At 44.0% G+C, this 20741-nt stretch overlaps 2 protein-coding genes and 1 long non-coding RNA gene across 9 annotated transcripts in view; 1 reads left to right on the plus strand and 2 right to left on the minus strand.

Moving 5' to 3' along the window:
• CF2H8orf89 (chromosome F2 C8orf89 homolog) overlaps positions 1-11781 on the minus strand; it is a 27429-nt gene extending 15648 nt beyond the window's left edge. The window contains exon 1 of one of the 6 annotated variants that reach the window (XM_023248287.2): positions 11697-11781. The gene's annotated coding sequence lies outside the window, so the exon portion shown is untranslated. Of the gene's footprint in view, positions 1-10988; positions 11341-11696 lie in introns of those variants that run through there. The other 5 variants (XM_045049641.1, XM_011291351.4, XM_011291353.4 and 2 more) reach the window with 5 other exon arrangements.
• On the plus strand, positions 11492-17852 carry LOC111558523. The gene is made up of 2 exons (XR_006592250.1): positions 11492-11584; positions 17617-17852. It is a non-coding gene; the product is annotated as an uncharacterized LOC111558523 (long non-coding RNA).
• On the minus strand, positions 15958-19179 carry RPL7 (ribosomal protein L7). 2 transcript variants are annotated; one of them, XM_023248286.2, is made up of 7 exons: positions 19029-19179; positions 18173-18281; positions 17707-17873; positions 17059-17196; positions 16823-16932; positions 16342-16551; positions 15958-16019 (listed from the first exon to the last, which is right to left on the minus strand). In XM_023248286.2, exons 1-6 carry the CDS (start codon positions 19040-19042, stop codon positions 16343-16345), a joined length of 747 nt encoding a protein of 248 aa, XP_023104054.1. In that variant the 5' UTR covers positions 19043-19179; the 3' UTR covers positions 15958-16019; position 16342. The 2 variants fall into 2 exon arrangements, with proteins under 2 accessions (XP_023104054.1, XP_023104053.1); XM_023248285.1 differs by lacking the exon at positions 19029-19179 and adding an exon at positions 18660-18700.
• Positions 19180-20741: the final 1562 nt, after the last annotated feature.

The raw sequence follows: 20741 nt of genomic DNA on the forward strand, positions 1-20741 counted from the left end.
CTGCACGTGTCTGCAAGTGACTGGGAATGCACCACAACTACTGATTTCTGAATTACAAATAAATTTTAATGAGTAGGTGAATTAGCAAATACAGAACCCATGAATATTAAGGATTGACTATAGTTCATCATGGCAATGTGCCAAGGGGAAGGAAGTACTTTGGACTGGGTAGCTAAGGAAGACCATATAGATGAGGTGGTCTTGAGAAGAGATCCAAACGGACCAGAAGGAGAGATATTCAGAGAAAACGTAAGGAGGGAGAGAATTCTCCGCAAAGAGAACAGTGAGTGCAAAGAGCCCAAAGCCAGAATAAGGTTGGCACATTCTAAAGGAGAAAAAGATCAATTTCTATGCTGTCCAATAGAGTAGCCACTAGCCATATGTGGCTATTGAGCGCTTGAAATGTGGCTAGTCAGAAGTGAGATGTACTGGAAGTGTGAAATACACAGCAGATTTCAAAGACTTTGAATGGAAAAAAAAGAATGTAAACCATCTCATTAATCATTTTTATTTTGATTTTATGTTGATAATATATGGATATGCTGAATCAAGTAAAATAGATTATTTAAATTAATTTTACCTGTCTCTTTTTACCTTTGTAATGTGGCTTCTAGAAAATTTTAAATTACATATATGGCTTACAACAAAGAGGGGAATAAGATAGGGCTGGAGAGAGAGCAGGTATCAGATATTTTGTGGCTTTATACATCATAAAGAGTTTGGATTTTATTCTAGGTGCACTGAAAATCCATCAAAAAGTTTTGAGTGGGAAAGAAAATATATTGGTGTTGGGTAAAAAGTCAATCTCAAGTTAAAAGGTGCATAAGGGGTGCTGTGGAAACACAAAGGGAGTAGTTAATTCTCAGGAAAGGCTTTGAGGAGATGACCCTTAAGCTAAGTCTTAAGCCAAATCCAGGTCAGGGGGAGTGGGTCAGGGCACTCTAGAGTGTCACTGCTGGGTGATGACACAGGGGTATCAAAAAGAGTGCTCTATACAAGGAATGCAAGCAGTTAAGCATGGCCAGAGTGACAATGTCTTCCTTGACATTCTTCAAAGAATCCTAAATCTGTATCTTCAGGCCTCTCTTCTGAGCAATAGGCACATATAAGTGACTACTTATTAGATATTTTCCCTCAAAATATGTTAACCCCATCAAAATCTGTTTCCCTCAGTATTCCCTAACATAGTACATGACATTGCCATCCTTCGATGGCACAAAGTAGAAAGCTGGTAGGCAACAGCGACAACCTCTCTTTTCTCCTAAATCTAGTCATTCAAAACCCATTAGTAGTGAAGGCCTAAACCAAAGAAACAGCAGACTGAAAGCCAAGCTGGGTAGAGGTGAATGAGGTGACATCCAGAGGACCTGGGGACTCTATATGACTGGTACTATTCACAAAGTTAGGAAGATGGGGTGAGGAACCAGTGTGAGTGAGAAGAGAAATTCACTTGTGCATAAAACAAGTTTGAGGTGCCTGTGTGACATTCACAGCAGGGGATATCCAGAGGTGGGAGTGAGGTTAGCCAAGACATTCAGTTTGGTAGGCATCAGCACAGGTAGAGCCTTGAGCACAGATCAGGCTGTCCAGGGTGAGTGGAGTGTACAAGTGAAGAGTTATGAAGAATAAGAGCAAGTCCAAGGCAACTAATATTTGAAAGACAGAAGAAGAATCCGTTGACCATAAAGAAGACCAAAAAGGACTGGCAAAAGAGAAGAACCAAGTAAGGGGCGCCAATAAAAACCAAAGGCAAAGAGAGTTTTAAGAAAAAGGAAGTGGTGGGATGCCTGGGTGGCTCAGTTGGTTAAGTGTTTGACTCTTGACTTTGGCTCAGGTCATGATGTCACAGTTCATGAGTTCAAGCCCCACATCAGGCTACGCACTGGCAGTGTGGAGCCTGCTTGGGATTCTCTCTCCTTCTCCCTCTCTGCCCCTCCTGTGGTCTCTCTCTTTCTCTCAAGAATGAATGAATGAATGAATGAATGAACTTTCAAAATAAAAAAAGGAGGGGCACCTGGGTGGCTCAGTCAGTTGGGCGTCCGACTTCAGTTCAGGGCATGATCTCACAGTCCGTGAGTTCGAGCCCCGCGTCGGGCTCTCTGCTGACAGCTCAGAGCCTGGAGCCTGCTTTGGATTCTGTGTCTCCCTCTCTCCCTACCCCTTCCCTGCTCATGCTCTGTCTCTCTCTGTCTCAAAAATAAATTTTAAAAAACATTAAAAAAATAAAATAAAATAAAAAAGGAATAGAAAAGGAAGTGATGACCAATTTCATCAGAGAGCAACATACTGCCAAAAGAGCTGTATTTAAACGTGAGAGACTCTTGAGCATGAGTATAGTCCTCTAAGGATAAAGACAATCAAAAAGGAGAGATTGAAAATACAAAAGAGGAAAAGAACTAATGAAGCATTATCCTGGAGGAGATGGGGGAGCGAGAATCAAAAATATCTGTCTTTTACAATCAAAGATTTTTTAAAAAATGTTTCTATTAAACAACAGCAGGCAGAATAAGGAAACAGTGCAAAAAAAACAAGAATACATATAAGTTTGCCAGTGCTTCCATAACAAAGTACCACAGACTGGGTGGCTTCAACAACAGAGATTTAGGGTCTCACAGTTCCGGAGGCTGGAAGTTCAAAATCAGTGTCAATAGGGTTGGGTTGCTCTAAGGGCTGTGAGTAAAAGATCTGTCCCAGGCCTTTCTCCTCAGCTTGTAGAAGGCTGTCCTCTCCCTTTGTCTTCACGTCACCTTCCCACTATACATGTCTTGTGTCCAAATTACCCCTTTTTATAAGGGCACTGGTCATACTAGGTTAGGGCCCACTCTAATGACCTCATATTAACTTGATTACCTCTGTAAAGATCCTATCTCCAAATAAGGTCATATTCAGAGGTTGAGTTAGGACTTTGACATATGAATTTGGGGTGGGGGACAAAATTCAATACATAACACTACATCATAGCCTATATAAAATACGTGTTGGAGACAACTTTTAAAATTGTATTAAGTAAACATAAAAATTTATTCACTCCCTCAAAACCAGTTTCTAAAAATCAAAAAAAGGATAATATACTACAATTGAGATCTTCACAATTCTACAATACAGTGATAACTGTTGACATTCTTGGTAACATTTGAGGGAGAAAAATACTCTGAAAAGTCTTCTGTATCAAAGACAATAGTAAGTTCAGTAACATGTTGGTATTAAATGCATTTGCCATACACTAATCCTTTAAAAATTGGAAACCCATAGTAGTTACCTGTACTATTCAGTCTTCAAATGATAGAAAATCCAAAATATGTGCTTAAACAAAAGATTTTTCCTCAGATAAAAGTCTGGCCAGACACCTAAGCTTCGGTGCCAAGATATCAGGGACCCCCATACACTTCTATCTTACTGCTCCAATGCCCTCAATATATAGTATTTACTTTATAGTTCAAGATAGCTGGTTGAGTAAATGAACATTTATACTGGTGCTGATGGGAACCAGGATTTTTAGAGTGTGAGAAAAAGATACAGACTTAACATCAATAAAATTAAGCAAAAACCCTGAGGTCCCAACTACGAATTGGAAGTATAAGACTTTCATCTAAAAAAGAAAAAAGACAAAAAAACTGTTTTCTATCTCTGTCCACTAAAACTAATAATTAAAGTGTGACTTAAAAAACCCACAAATACGAAAACACTGATTTGAAGGGGCACACGCACCCCAATGTTTATAGCAGCATTATCAACAATAGCCAAAGCATGGAAAAGAGCCCAAATGTCCATCGACAGATGAACAGATAAAGAAGATTTGGTATATATATATATACAATGGAATATTACTGGTGATCAAAAAGAATGAAATCTTGCCATTTGCAACAATATGGATGGAACTAGAGTGTACCATGCTGAGGGAAATAAGTCAGAAAAGACAAGTATATGATTTCACTCATATGTGGAATTTAAGAAACAAAACAGATGAACATACAGGAAGGAAAGCAAAAACAATATAAAAACAGAGGAAGACAAACTGTAAGAGACTCTTAAATACAGAGAACAAATGGTTGCTGGCAGGGTGTTGGGTGGGGGGATGGGCTAAATGGGTGATGGACATTAAGGAGGACACTTGTTGGGATGAGCAGTGGGTGTTGTATGTAAGTGATGAATCACTAAATTCTACTCCTGAAATCATTATTATACTATATATTAACTAACTTGGATTTACATTAAAAAAAATTTTTTTTAAGCCACAGACAACCAGGGCCTCTTGAAGAAATAGCTGATTCCAGGTCTGTGGAAGGAAATGTACAAGACGAGCCTAGAACATACTGCCATTCCAGAGACCTAGTAATCTATCAATGAAGATTATAATCATTAGTCATCAACCTAAAAAGGTTCCCAACTGACCAAAAATGAGAATTATAAGCGTGAATAAGAATATTAACTGCAATGAACCTAAATATATTAAATATGTATAATACACACATGTACAGGCTTATCTTCTTTTATTGTTCTTTGCTTTATTATACTTCACAGATAATGGTTTTTTTACAAATTGAAGGTGTGTGCCAACCCTGAGTGAAGCAATTCTATTGGTGCCATTTTTCTGACAGCAACTTATTTACAATACATCCTATCCACCTATATAATCCCTATTCCTGTCATCTATTCCTGGATAGGGAAAAATATTCATTTTATTAAACTTTCCATGCCTCAGTCTCCCTACCTAGGGAACTAATAAGCTCTACCTTACAGAGTTATTGGGAAGTTTAAAGGTAATTTTCAAAAAGCATCTAGCTAAATGCCTAGTATGCTGCTTTACTTCTCAAAAACGAACCTTCAGTTCAGACTGCAGTAAAGGTGTCTTTATATGCAGAAACATGTGATGGCTGCTATTATTATCATAATTATCATGATTATTATCATAGGCCAAGAATCAAGTGTAATGGCTGGGTATGAGAGGTACAGCTTGACTCAACACCTCTTCCTCTCTTCCTCTTTTCCTTTCAGGGTAAAGCTGTAACCCTAGACCTCTCCTCTTTTTCTTCATACTGTCCTGTTCTTGCCTTATGGTTTCCATGCCTTCGTCTCCTTGAATATCACAAATTTAACTATTTTCCCATGATGTTCTATTCAGTTTGGTGGTTTACATCTCCCATTTCCTGTATCTGCCAAGTCTCCTTCTTTGGGGCTTATTTCCTTATATAATTTGTAAACTTTGTGAGCTCATCTTTAAAGAGATTGCTATTTATAGGAGTCTAGTATTCCCTGAGCTATGAGAACTTTGCTATACAGAGTTTTCCATTAGTCTCTGTCTCGCCCTGGGTTTTGGAGGTGCCAGACCAGTTAATATGTCAATTTCCTGGACTGTGGTCTCTGAAGCGTGTGGTAATGTGACACCAGACACCAGACTTGAGCTGTGTGGGTATGAAGCTGTGCAGAGTCTATGTGCAGGGTTTAACAGTGAACTCCTTTCCTGCCATAGTTCACATGGATGGCAAGCTTCCTTGTAACCTCCTCAGGCCAATGAGGGGGCATTTTTCTAGTTATCATCTCAGTGTCTGTACCAGGTTGTATTTTTCAAAGAAGGATGCACTAAAACATGTGTATTCCTACATGTTCTTCCTTCAATGTGATAGTGACATTCCTCCTTCAAGAGGTGAGGTCTGTGTTCCCCCTCCCTGAAACTAACTTCGTGAGTCAATAAAGTATAGTAGAAGTGACACTGCATGATTTCCAAGGCTAAGGCATAAAAGGCCATAGAACTTTCGCTGGCTCTCTCTTGGGATATTCACCTTTGAAATCCAGCCACCATTTCGTGAGGAAGCCAGGTGACAAGAAGAAGCCACCATATAAGGTTGCAGCTGACATGCACAGCTAAGGTCTCAGTCCACAGCCAGCATCAACCATCAGACATGGGAATGAATGAGCCTGCAGGTGATTCTAGCCCCAAGCTTTCAATTCTTTCATCTGAGGCCCCAGACATCATGAAGCAGAGCCAAGCTGTCCCTGCTGTGCACTGTCCGAATTCCTGACCCACAGAATCCCTGAGCACAATAAATGGTTGTTTTCCACGACTAAGTTGTGGAGAAATTTGTGATGCAGTCATAGTAACTGGAACAGTACTCCTTTGTGACTTCCAGCTTTCGGCAGATGCTCAACAGTGGCTTCCTATGTGAGCATTCCTTCATTTGTGGCACCTGGGGATTTCCTTCCCATGGTCTCTAGCTCAGCTACATTTCCATAAATTATCTTATTATATTTTACCCAGCATTGGAAATATACTGAAATACAATGGAGTCCCTTCCCTGTCAGCTCATTCTGCCACACTGCTCAGAAGTTCCCATAACTTTTCAAATGAGGACATAAAAACACTGATGAATTTGATTTCTTTTATATATAAAGATACTTAAAAATAAAAAAGGGGTGTCTGGGTGGCTCAGTTGGTTAAGCGTCCAACTTTGGCAGGGTTTAACAGCAAACTCTTTTCCTGCCATAGTTCAAGTGGATGGCACCAATTAGAACCAACCGGCTCAGGTCATGATCTCGCAGTTTGTGCGTTTGAGCCCCGCGTCGGGCTCTGTGCTGACAGCTTGCAGCCTGGAGCCTGCTGCAGATTCTGTGTCTCTGTCTCTTTACCCCTCCCCTGCTCAGGCACCATCTCTCTCTCCCTCTGTCTCTTAAATAAAAACCAAATATTTTTTCAATTTAAAAAAAAAGAAAAAAAGAGAAAAAGAAAATGACCCTATAGAAAATGTATTTACTAAAGAACAGATAGTTCATTTCAGAAAAAAAAAAAAAATACAAATGGTCAATAAAAGTTCACTAGTTCTTAAATAAAAGCAAAATAATATAATGAGCTACGGCTTCTGCCAACCAAAATGGCAAGGAGTTTTCTCTAATAGTAGACAATGTAAGATGGGGCTCAAGGAAAACAGGTGGTCTCATAAAGTTTCAGTGTCTGTATGGGTATAATACTTCCAGAAAGCAATCTAGCAACATATATGTCCTTATAATCTTACATACTTTTGGCCCATCTACTCCACTTCCAAGTATTTATCCTAAAGGAAGGATCATTGATATATACAAATATTTATCTTCAAGGATGTCAAATCCTGCATTTTTTATAATAGAAAAGAAAAAAGGCTGAAAATAACCCAAGCATCAAAGGGCAGATGGTAAGATTATCTTTATTTTTAGCTTTGTTTAAAGCAAAATATTTATCAAGAGAACATAAAGACAAGTTGTGGATTCAGTGAGAAAGCTAGTTATTTATTTATCCACAATGCCAGTCATTGTTCCAGGAGCTAAAATATGAAAATGATGAAGACGCAAAAGCGTATAGCATGTTGGGGGGAACAAAGTAAACAAGCAGCTATAGTTCATTATGACAAACATTTCTTTTTAAGTTTATTTATCTTGAGAGAGAAAGAGAGTGTGTGGGAGGGGCAGAGAGAGAGAGAAAGAGGGAGAGAGAGAATCCCAAGCAGGCTCTGTTCTGTCAGCACCGAGCCCCACGCAGGGCTTGAAATCCCGAACTGTGAGATCATGACCTGAGCTGAGATCAAGAGTCAGACACTCAACCGACTGAGCTACCCAGGCGCCCCCATGATGATAAATCCTGATGATAAAGCTGTGTTTCATTTCTGTGGTACAACAGAGAGCATTTGCTAACCTAACCAGATTGGGAAAGTGGGAGCCTTGCTTTTGTTTTGAGCGAGGGATGGTCAAGCGCAGTCCCACGGGTTTTCCTAAGTAGAAATTGTGACACAGAAGGTAGAATGTCTACTAAAACTCTTGCTCCTCCAGAGAATAGAGTTGTTTCTGAGAAATCCCTGTGATCAGAACTTGAGTGAGTGTAATGTGTAATACTCTCTGCAAGAAGCTTTTAAGAAGCAGGTCCGCTTTGTCCGTACTTTCTCCCTTCCCTTCTGCTGACTGCAGTGACATAATAGGGAAGTGTTAATAAATGGTAGAGTCTGGATCCTGCAACCAATTGGAAGAAAGCTGCCTGCTGACCAGGAATACCCGCCTTGGAATTGCTAGGTGAGCAAGAATAAACTTTTGCATGTTAAGTCACTAAAACGTTGAGGTCTGTTTGTCATCATATCTAGCAACAGACTAATACATGCCCAAGTGTGACGATATTAGCTCGCTTATTCAAATATACTAAGCATGTACTATGTGCGAATTGATATGCCATGTGCATGACAAATACGAAGATGAACTAAATAGAGATTCTGCCTTCACAGAAGTTCCAATCCAAAAGGAAGAACCGTAGCCACTCATACAACTGTAAGAGAAGGCAAAGTGTGACATTACAGCCTGAGGGGAGATAGCTATCTCACATCAGGAGGGTTAAAAGAAGGCAGATATTATTTTCACGTAGAAGTTCCAAAAAGACTTGGAAAAGCTAGAAAATGACATTCAGATAGAATTTAGACAGGCAGAAATGTTGGTATGGGCATTCCAGGAAAAGATATAGATGTGAAAGATGCCCTGGAGAACAGAGGGGGTTCAGATAGGGGTGCTGTGAGAGATAAAGAAATGGCAGATTGGGGAGATCACAGACGAATCTGAATGCCAGCCAATGTGGTTTGCACTTCCTTCTTCGAGCAACAGGAAGGCACTGGTGGGGTTTTGAACAGAGGTGCGGCAAATTCACAGCTAAGCTTTAGGAAGATTGATCTGGCAGAGACTGGATCTAAGTTAAGAGGTTACTATACTAAAAAGAGGCCAGAGGGCTTACATTAGAGTAGCAACAGTGAGAATACAAGTTGATTGAGTTTAGGAGGTTCAGCAAAGACAAAAGAGTCAAAGATGACTGAGACTGTGAACTTGGGTGACTAAGAGAATTATGAATTACATGCAAAGAGAAATTGCTAGTCTGGGGTGGAGAGCAACAGAGAGCTCAGTTTTAGATAAAAGGAGTGCGGGACATCCAGGTTGAGCTATGGAAACTGGATCTAAATTGTAGGAATTGAGGACTGTAGCTTTGGTTGGGAGAAGAAATTTTAAGAGTTATCTGTTCACCTAGTAAGAATTAAGGCCAGAGACTCGATTAAAGTTGCCAAAGAAGACTTGAGAGGGAGAAGAAAGCCAGATTTCCTTAAAATGTACACAAACGAGGAAGATAAAGAAAAGGCTGAGAGGTGATTGGAGAGGCAGACAATACAGAGAAACGAGAATCATCGAAAGCACTGCACCGTGTCCAATTCTATAGGAGTTGGGAGCGGAAAGAGCTGCTAATAACACTGTGGCACCACAAGCACGATCTCATTTAATCTTCAAACAACCCGATGAAACACAATTCTCCGGTCAATTACTGACCAGGAATTCATACCCAACAAAGAACACATTTTATTTAATTGGAGTAAAATGAGTCTGGATGCTAATCTTGATTCTGCCCTTCAATGGCTGCATAACTATAGGGTCATGAAGAAAATAACAGTGCCTCAGATTCTCATAGGGTTAGTGAGAATTAAATTTCAAAATGCATGTAAAGTTTTCAGCACAGTGCTGGACATGTGATAAACATTCAGCAAGTGGAAACTATGTTTTTAATTTTTTTTTTTAAATAATAATGAACACAGATTTTTCCCAACACGGTCTGTTGTTGGAAATATAAATTAGTAAAGAGTTTTTGTAAGGCAAGATGCTACCAAAAATTTTTTACATACACACATCTGACCCAGCAATTCTGCTTCAAGGAATTCATTTTATAGAACTGTTCCCATGTATGGGAATGTTCACCGTTGCATTATTTGTAACAAGGAAAGACTGGAACCAATCTTAATGAGGAATGGTTACGTAAATTACAATACAATAAATTACATACGGATCACCTCTACCACATCAATGCAGACCTAAATAAACTGAGAGGAAAGGTATCTGCCACATGTCAAGTGAAAAGGACAACTTCTCAAAAGATACGATTCCAATGATGATAGAAAAAACAGATGCAAAAAGAGTAGAAAGATAAACACTAAAATAATTCTAAGAAGTCTGAGAAAGAAAGAAGGAAAAGGTAAAGAGGGCTTTCATCTCTAAGGCTATATACTTCTGTTCGAATGACAACTACTAATGTATTATAATGTAATTTCAAAAATGTAAGAACTTAAAAAAAGAAATGTCAGGAGTATTTTTGAAGAAATGCTGCCGGAAAGGGCGATTTAAATTCACCATTAGCAATGCAGATAAAAGTCATAGGAGGGCAGGAATTCTTGTGCTTCGCAGAGGACAATACCCTGAAAATGGTGGCCAAATTGCATTTCTTTGGACAGAGGCTTCCGTTTTCATGTTTAATGACCCCAAAAAGGTTGTAGGGTAGAATGACCCATACAATAGAACAGACTCTCTACATTGCACAATTTTTTTCTAGTATTTTTAGCCCACGAAAAAAGTAACCAACAACAAACTCCAGGTAAATCAGAAATGGCACAAAGCAAAACCGGCGGTGAAAACGGGGCCAGAGCTAAGACGCTGACCGTCCCAAGCTCTGCTGCACAGGGCGGGGTGCAAGAGGGAAAGTGAGGGAAGTACGGTGGCAGTCAAGGGCAGAGGGTAAACACATTCTCCCTCGCCCCGCTTCAGTTTAAATCCTGGGCGGGCTGGAGGGCCACCCTGTAAGGGCGTGTCCACTTGACGCACGGATGTCCACGCTACAGCCTGTACGGAGCTTGAGGAGTGTGGACACGTACAGATCTGGCAGGCCGGTCCTCGGTGCCCGGGTTTCGTCCTGTCTCTCCGCTTCACCCGACCCTGCCCAGCAGCCTTGGTCCGGTCCTTCAGCCCCCGCATACCCGCCAGCTCCCCTCCAAGTGCGTCAAGAGAATCCCTGGAGTGACCCACCAGCCTCGCTGGGCTAGTTTCCCCTGCCCAGGAAGGGGCCTGACCAGCTGACCTCTTGGGCCCCCGCCTCCCCTTCAGCCCTGCCCCTGCAAGGTCCTCTGCCCCCCCGGAACCCCTCGGCCGGGGCTCCCCCGGAGATCGCCCGCACTCACTGTCCCCACAGATCCACCGCGGAGGGGCGGGGCTTCTTCGCGTGCCTGGACCTCGGCGGTGGTGCCCAGGTCTGAGGCTCCCGCGGCGGGACCAAGGGGGGCAGCGGACAGCGCGGGAGCCAGCGACGGCCCCCAGCCGACCCGAGCCCCTGGCTCAACCCGGCCTGGGCGCGGGGCTGGCCGTGGCGGCGGGGCGGGGCGGGCAGCCCGTCGCTCTCAGGGGCGCGGCTCTCGGGGCGAACATGCTCGGCGGCCGGCAGCCCGGCGACGCTCGGGAGCGCGGCACGCCCGCCGCTCAGCCCCGCCCGGCCCGGCCTGCGGCTCCGGTGGCTGCAGCCCCGCCCGCCCGTTGCGTGCCGGTTGCCAGGCGCCGGGGGCTTCCGGCTGCCTCCCGCGCGAGGTCACCGGCCGCGGCCCCAGTAGCAGGGACCAACAGTTGGGGTGCCGCGCCAGGAAAGCACTTGGGCGGCTAGGAGGCCGCTAGGACTCACTCGACAGCTACTATCGGTGCCACGGCCTTTGCAGTCACAGCTGCAGGGGTGGGAGGGAGGGTGCTGAAAGAAGGCCGGGTGTATAGGAGTCAGTGGTGGCACAAGGTCAGTGGGGCATGAAAAATTGTGTCATGCATCGACAGGGTGGGTAGTGGGCGGCTGGACCAGGTTGGTGATAGGCAGTTCCCTGGGTTGCATTTTTAAGATTCAAACTAACCAGGCTCTCCGGTGTATTGATGAGTCTGGAACTTTCAAACAGCCCAGCAGTACTTGCCCAGCCCACCTTAGGTTAAGTGACAGTCATCCCCGCCCCACCCCCCACCCCCAGTCCCCTCACCATGGCAACCCGCATTCCATGTTCTATATGTCCTTTGTCTAAGTTCTTTGGTGAAAGGTTATGTGTCCTCTCCCCAGTTACGCCTAGCACCTTGACTTGCGCGGTAGGATCTTAGCATCAATACTTTTGCCAAATTATATTCTAAACCCTCTGCCTCCATTTCTTGACCCCAAATAGGGCTGCAAGTTTAGCCCTAGTAAAATACACGGTTTCAGGTTCGACAAAACTGAAGGTGCTCCCAAACACACTTTTCTGTTTTCATCAAGCTCCCTACTCACCTTCCTTAGCTCCTCTGGTTAAGAAAACTCAAATTAGGCCTGGAACCTAATACTAGCAACACCACTTATTTGGGTGATCCTGGGGGAGGGAAAGTTAACCCCTCATCTTAAAAATGGGGACAGTGGTATACTTACCTAATGGAATAGGCTGCACATTAAAACTCACGCGGAGAATTTAAAGGGCAAGGCCTGGGACCCATCCCCCAATTAATCGGTTTTGTGATTGCAAAATGGAGACAATTGAGGGAGGATTATGTGGATTAAGTGTACACTAGCAGTCAATACGTGATCAACTGTTATTAAATGGTCTGCTCTTGAGTTTTGCTATCACATCTGCCACTGCATTGTCTCCCAACTGTTGGCTCCTGCCTGCTCTTCTATCACCAGGTGTCCAAATTCTACCTCCTTTGTGAAATTTCCCAATCTGCACAGCATGAACCACCTCCTAAATTCCCCTAACATGCTGTTCTATTTTCACAAACTATTATCCCTACACAATAACTCACTTTTTGAGTCCTTTACAGTAATACATATACCCATGAACCCACAATGCAGGCGCCACTCCTCTCAGCATTCATCAAGAATAACATGCCAGCAACTGGAAAATCCAAATTTTAAACTGCTATTACTTTTTGGTTTATTCATTTACTTTTAGTGTCTACTTATTTTTGAGAGAGTGCAAGCTGGGGAAGGGCAGAGAGAGAGAGAGAAAGAGAGAGAGAGAGAGAGAGAGAGAGAGAGAGAGAGAGAAACACAGAATGGAAAGCAGGCTCCAGGCTCTGTCAGCAGAGCTGATGCAGGGCTTGAACTCACGAACCGCGAGATCATGACCTAAACTGAAGTCTGACACTTAATGGACTGAGCCACCCAAGCGCCCCAAAATTGCTATTACTCTTAAGAGGCTCGAGTCAATCAAAAAAGCAAAAGGCCTGCAATGCAACAGGTCTATTCTAAGTGCTAGAACAGAGCACAAACGCTCAAACCTTACAGTGGTTTCGGTACATATTCTCAAAACTTTGAGAGGCTGTGAAAAGCAACAAGAATAAATGGAAAAAGTATTGCAGGTAATAAAAAGTACTATGAAAAATACAGGGTTATATGGAGATGTGTCAGAGAAAAAACCCTTTTCCAGAACGAAAAAGAAGCAATGTACAAAGACCTGAGGGCTGAGTGTTCCAGACAGAAGATTACAAGGACCAAGACCCTACATTAGAAGCTTGTCATTTTTGAGGAACAAGAAAAAATATAGCTACCTGCTATAAAGATCACATAGCCCTTCCAAAACACTTCCCTGCCATGATTTCTGGAACCTGCGAACACGAACACGCTGCTTAATGTAGAGACTTTGCTGATGTACTTAAATTAAGGAATTTGAGATGGAGAGATTATCCTGGATTATCTGGGTGGCACAATTTGATCACAACGGTTCTTATAAGAGGGAGGAGGCAGAGGATCAGAGCCAGTGATGATGGAAGAATGGAAGGAGAGATTGATTACACTTTGAAGACTGAAGCATGGCCTGCCTAAGCCAAGAAATGCCAAGTGGTTGCTAGAAAATGGAAGAAAATGATTCTCTCCTAGCCTTCAGAGCTACGGTAGGCAGGCCTACTGACACCGATTTAGCCCAGTGAAACCAAATCTAGATTTCTTACCCCTGAAATTGTTAAAGACAATAAACATGAGTTTTAAGTCAAAGTTTGTAATTTGTTACAGCACCAACAGTAAACAAAAACTTAGCACCTACTCTGTCAGGTACTGGTTAGGAGGGACAAAAAGGCTGGCCTTACATGTTTTATTACCCTAGAGAAGGGAGGCACCTGTATGAAAGCAATGTTTTGGCTGGTTTGATACCAAATCTGTAATGCAAACAGTGGGGGTAGAATGTTGTCAATTTCCCCCACAGGTTGTCCCAACACCCCAAAAAGCAGATACATCTAGACATCCCTGTAGCACTTATCTCACATTACTTGCGTTGTCTACCTTGCCCGTTAGACTGACACACGAGAAAGTAGAGGCCATCTCCATTTGTATGCCCCTGCGAGGTGCTCACGTTGCATAGTATTTACTTAGTACTTTTAGCCAGGAACTGCTGTAAGCATTTTACATGAACTGACATCATTAAAATCCTATGGTATTATGCACAATTTCCCCTATTTTGCTAAGAAACAGATTTATTGGCCCAAATGATCAAGTGAAGGCTGGGTATGAACCAGTTTGGCTTCAGAGCCAGCACTCAATCCAGCCAACCATGAAGGAACTTTCAAAGGTAAGTAATTTGAGGGAACACCTGCTAAAAAACCAGTGAGCACAACTAAACTTTGTGACTTGAAGAGACTGGGGTAATTAGCAGAAGATTTTTATGAAGCTGGAATGTTAAAGGGTAGAAATACAAATTTACATTTGTGGGGTGAATTTTTGTAGGACAACCTGCTGGGCAGGACCCAGACTTTCAAAGTTTGATTAGCCTTCTAGTGGACAGTCCCTTTTAGGTGACATTTTAGGAGGTAGCTTTTCTAAGTTAGCTTTTCCAGCTGCATTTCAAGAAGTTTTAACAGTTCACAAAATATTTTCATACCCCTTTTCTGAAGCAAGTGTTTGAGAGTTTTCTATAGTGGTATTAGACATCTGCCAACTCCTCCCTACTCAGCCTCTGGCCCCACTTTGAAAGTAATTTATATGGAGAACTGGATTTCCCAGACGGAAAACAGGAAAGTGCCTGCAGAGAACACACAGCCAATATACTTTGTCAGTTTTTTTTTTCCTACACGTTCCTATTCCTTACCAGCTTCAAAAGCTTCGCTACTTTGCGTGATGTGTCCACCATTCGTGGGCTATTAACAAATGTACCAGACTATTCATAGTGTTTACCAAGATACCCTATTTCTTGCAAAACCCTGCCACACTCAAACACGTAACACCGATTTTATAAAGAATCTTCTCAATTTTTCTGAATTCACTGACCATAAACTCACTAATTCAGAGATTGCTTCCAAGTCTAGAGAATTTGAATTATTAAATATAAATACTAAGAAGTAATGATCCTAGTGCAAGTGTCAAAGGAATGAACAGGGCACCTGTTCATCACACCACTGGCACAATGAAGACTGCAAAAACTTCTTTTATTAGATGTACTTACTTCACATGTTCTATACCGAAAACCTGCAGCTCACTAATCTGAGATATATACAATATATAAAAATGTTACTTAGAAAATACCTAATCTTTTCTATTTCAAGCTTTTGCTCACTAGTTTCATTAGGAGTTCTGAGGGTGCTCCAAAATAAGTGGCGTCCATGGGCAGCAATTTCATTTTTCCTTTTCTAACATATATAATGGTACTATCAGAAACTCACCTGGATAGGTGAAGATACACAGCAAAAAACAAAAAAGGAATGCAAAAGGAAAACATGTTCACACAGTACTTTATAGAAAAACCAAGCCTCAGCAGATGGAATTTCATCAACAGTATAATTCAATTTTTATTACCTTACCTATAAATCACGCACATAAGTCTATGAAACAGGCTTTCTTAGAACAAACCCATCTTGGCGAACTCAGTGGCACAATTGAAAAGTGAAAAATTTAAAAAAAAAAAAAAAAGTGAAAAGATTTTTTCTTTTCACAAGAGAGTTTTTAATAAACCCAAGGAATGTTTTCCACCAAAATACAAACCAGACCCCAGTTTCGTACACAAAGGCAAAACTTGGCACAGTTCATTCGATCCCTGGAACCTGCTTGGGATTCTCTCTCAAAATAAATAAAAATTTTAAAAGTTTAAGAAAAAGACGGCTTACTCTTATCACACATCAAGATTTGTCCCAATAGTTAAAGGACAGCAGAGTCTAGCAAAAAGTCACAACACATTTTAATTTGAAAGTAGTCGTTTATTAACTGACCAGATTACAAAAATAATCATGGTGGATACCTGAAAGGGGGGAAAAAAAAAACTCATTAAAGAAACCACCTTGATAGATTAGAATTAACATAAATGAGGAAATTATAAGAAAGTACTTCAATTTCCATTAAGTAGGATAAAACCCTGGGCCTTTTCTTTTCTCCATAAATGCCCTCAAAAGGAAGGAACAATCAAACCAACTGTACAGATAACATGGTTGGTTTTTCCCCCTTAAACAATATTGCTTAGAACCCAACCAAACCCTTATCAATATTTAACGGAAAAAGTAGGAGACTAACACCACTTTTACCCTTATTACTAAGTAAACTTCTATCGAGATGAAGCTACTCACCTTAGTTCATTCTTCTAATAAGCCTATTGATCTGGTCTTCCCTGTTGCCAGCATCTCCACCTTCTACAAAATGGGTGGTCTTCTTCTTCATTCCCCCTCGTGGAGAAGATAACTTGAAGGGCCATAAAAAGTTGTTTGCTTCTTTGAAACGTTTTCCAACAGTGTAGATCTCATGAATCAGATCCTCCATGCAGATGATGCCGTATTTACCTGAACATTAAGATCATTAAAAATTGCTAGCTGTTTTTACAGATTAAGATATCCAGCAAGGACAATCAGAGGCTATGATAGTTTAAAGTAAATTAAGAATAAAGCAACAAAGAAGGAAATACACGGCTGTATTTACAAATACTCAAGCCAACGAAATCTTAACTTACATCTTTCATAAACTTCTGCAATGTAGAGAACATGGGAAGATTCGTTGACAGAAAAATCAACTTTGTCTAATTATCAAACCTTTCCCCAAATAGGTAGAACCTACCAAGAGATCGAGCGATCAATGTGTTATCTGTCAGGGCAATTCGCTTCTTGTTGATTTTGCCATAACCACGCTTGTAGATCAATTCATTCACTGACTTCAGGTTTGGGTACCTGATATATGAAAAACAGACATAAATGACCAAATATAATAAGGTTATCACCATCAGAACACCTCAAATGCACCTTGTCAACAGAGCCAATTTGCCAAAAAGAACTCAAAGGAAAAGACAGACTTACCCCCATGCAATATATGGTTCCACAATCCTTAGCATGTTAACTGAAGCCTTGTTGAGCTTAACAAAGGTGCCGTTGAAGATCTGGCGAAGGCGAAGAAGCTGCAACACCTTTCGAACCTTTGGGCTCACACCATTGATACTGCAGTGAAAAAAAAAGACAAAATGCACTAAGCTTTAACCCAATTATTAATAGAGGATAAGAAAGTAACCATTATGATTCGGTACAACTCAAGTCCCACCTAAATAAACAGGAATTGTTACGAAGACCACTGGCATTTCTTAGCTTATTCTAGCCCATGTCCCAACCTGCCTCTTTCACAAATAAGTGATCTTTGATACATACCTTTGACACTTCAAACTTCCCCAGGCCATTTCACCCCATCCTACCTTTGTATTTGTCTTTGTTAGCTTTTTTTGAAAATAATATCCAGGACACTGAACAAAACTCAGATGCTCAGAGAGCTTTGGACACAGCACTTGCAACTAAACCATTAAAATACTACCCCCCCCCCCACCCCGTTCTAGCTATGACCAAAATATCTCTATTCCAATGTTCCAGAACCAACGCTCCCAAGAAGTTAACGGGAAGTTTTGCTGAGACTGTGTAACTTTCCCTTCAAAACCAGAATGCGGTTAAAACTGAACTTACCCTCGGATCCTGATGACAAATGCCAATTTGGGTTCTGCAGGTACGTAGAAGTTGCCAGCTTTTCTTGCCATTCTAGCCATTCGAATCTCAGTTCTGTACATCTGCCTGTATTCCTTGTGGTAATGCTTAGCTTTTTCATAAATAAGCTTCCTCCTTGCCTTTCGAAGCTGAAAACCAATACCAGTTATTCATCTGATTCTTAGCTCCCAAATACAGTCACCACCACCCGTTCTTCAGAAGAAAGAGTAATTTCCCCTTGAAACTTTTTCCTTGTCAGAGCATGCGTTAACATTTCAACGTGCAGACACTACCTCCAATTAAAAACACTTTTAAAAAGCCGATGATCCAGCTCACTGGTACAGTAGGTGAAGTCCACAAGCCTTGCTGAGAAAGAACACTCACCTATTTTCAACCCAAACACAAGGCCTCTCTTTACAGGTTAAGTGCCTTAAAAAAATTTACCTACCATTTTTTGGGCAAATTTCTTTCTCAGACGCTTGATCTTCAACTCTGCGAAATTCCTTCGCTTTTTCTTGAGAGTTTCTGGCACAGCAGGAACCTTCTTTTTCTTCTCTCTGGCGTTAGCAAACAGAACTTTATTAATAGTTCAAACAGCACACAATACCGCATTACTCTTGATTGCACAGGCTTTGCCATTTAGCAGCACTACCGTCACTGGCTCTAAACATTTCTATCTTCAGCTGCTCTCTAGCAGGTTATGGTGAAAAATAGAGTTTAGAGAGTTTTTATACCGATAATCTTCGCCTTTAACACAGACCACTTCACTTAAATACACAGAATTCACAGAAAATACAATAAATTCACATCTGTCCTGACCTCCGACAACTAAAATATCCACAACAAAGTTAACACAGACTGAGGAACTACTGCAAGAAGGGGGCCTGGAATTCTCAAGAAAATTAACAAACAAACAAACACCTCCCAGCTACCACCTTGGTTCAGGTCTGAAGTTCCACATGCTAAAAGCAAAGGCCTGACGACGGGGACGACTGGGCCAAATACGAGCTAAGATGACCGCAATTCAAAGGTTCTGCACCTCCCTTGAAAGGGAATTGGAAAACTCGCCGGTCCCGTACATAGTTAGGCTTTCACACCGCGTTCCCAGTATCTCCAAAACCTCTGACCCAAGGCCATCTGTATCCTATTTTTGCCCGGCGCCTTCACCAGCGTCACAGGGCGTCACAAACACACAGACAAACGGGCAAAGGTACAGGCTACAGCCAGACCGAGGGAAAACGAGACAAAAAGTCGGTGGATTCGTGGATGGAGAAGGATTCTCCAGTGGGCGAGGAGCTACTTACTCTGCACCCTCCATGGTTCCAGCCGGAAAAAGAGGAAGTTAGCGCATGCGCGCTGTCCACTTAAAGACGACAAGAGCGAAGCCCCACTACTCAGAGGTGTCCCAGGATAAGCCAGAAAAGAACTCGGAACTGAGAACTCGTCTTGCAGACGCAAAATTGAGAACTGCCTGATTAAGCCCCTTACGATCGACTTTCGGGTAAAATTTGTATGGGAAATACATGCACCCACTAGACTCTTTAATCAATATGACAAGAGCACAGAGTGCTGACACCTTTACTACTCGGGGTCCTAGTCTCTAGGCTGCGTTGACAGGGTACCTTCTCGTATTCCACCCTGTAATGTACGCAAATGACACGCCACACAGGCACGAACTACAAATCCCGGCATGCCCCATTTTCACTGCGTGGGGAGGGCAAGGCTTGACTGGGACTGTAGGCAGCCACTGCAGTGGTGATTACAGCCAGGGAAAACGAGAGCCTTTTGGCCCATGTTCCGGATGGTTAGGTGCGATTCTAAGTCGCCTCCGAGACCCGGCTTTTGACGGGGTTCTCGGCTCTACCAGCCCCAGCCATAAACCGGCACTCTACTGCCGCGCTGCCGAGGTCCTTCTATTCGTTCCGCCAGCCTGCAGGGCTGTCTTCCGCGGCGCCTGATCGCAGGGGTGACCGTCCGAGTCCCACGCTTAACCAAAGTGGCAAAATAGGGACAAGCGAGGACCCGACGGCAGGAGGAGGATGGCCCGGGCACTGCAGACCGTCAGGCCTGGCCGGCGGAGGCCGGGACACCCCAAGGCAGGGGGCGTGAGCTGTGTAGGGAGGTGCGACGAGGGCTGGAGGCTGCAGCCACGGCCATGTGAGAGGGGCTGCCCCGCCGCGGTTCGGCGGACGGCTGCGGGCGGGCGGGGGGCTGGGCCGGGGGCGGGGTGCGCCCGGGGGCGGGGAGGGCCGAGCGGAGGGAGGGCCGATGCCGCCGCCGGCTCTTCCCGGTCGAGGGTTATATAGCTCGGAGCGTGGAGCCCGCTCAGAGGCGGCCGGGAGCGCTCCGACTTGCAAGCGGCGCTGCGCTGCGGAGCCCAGTGCCCAAGTGACAGCCGTGGGGAGTGCAGGGCAGGGGACACGAGACCGCGGGGGCAGCTGCAAGCCGTTGGGCAGCGGCCGACTGCGCCGAGCGAGTCGCCCCTTCCCGGCGCTCCCGCTGCCCCGCACCCCACTCTCCCACCCTCTCGCAACTTGGGTCAAGTTGACAACTCCCGAGGCGGCCGGCGGGCCCGTGCGGTCTCCGCTGCGCGCCCCTCCCCCGGGGTGAGAGGGAGCCGCCGCGCCGGCTCCGGGGACGCTCGGGCGGCGGCGGCTTGGCCATGAGGGCAGCGCGCGCCGACTAACTCGCGGCTGTCACCGCCGCTGCAGCGGGACCGGCCGGGCGGGCGCTGCGGGACGGACGGACGGGCGGGCGGGCGGCCGCCGGCAGGAGGCGCCGAGCCGGGCGGCTGCCGCGGCGGGCACAACCCCGGGGCCACCGCGCCGAGCCCGGGCGGGAGTGGCCCCGCGCGAGCAGGGAGCGGCGCCGCGCACTCCAGCCCGGAGGGCACCTCGAGAGAGGGCGCGGGGCGCAGCCTTCTGGTCTGGGCGGCTCTGACAAACGCCCCGGGGCCGGGAGCCGGGCTGCCCTGCGCGGGGTGAGCGCGGACGCGGACGCTGGACTCGTGCGGGGTT

Source organism: Felis catus, chromosome F2, assembly GCF_018350175.1.
Source record: "Felis catus isolate Fca126 chromosome F2, F.catus_Fca126_mat1.0, whole genome shotgun sequence".
NCBI lineage: Eukaryota > Metazoa > Chordata > Mammalia > Carnivora > Felidae > Felis > Felis catus.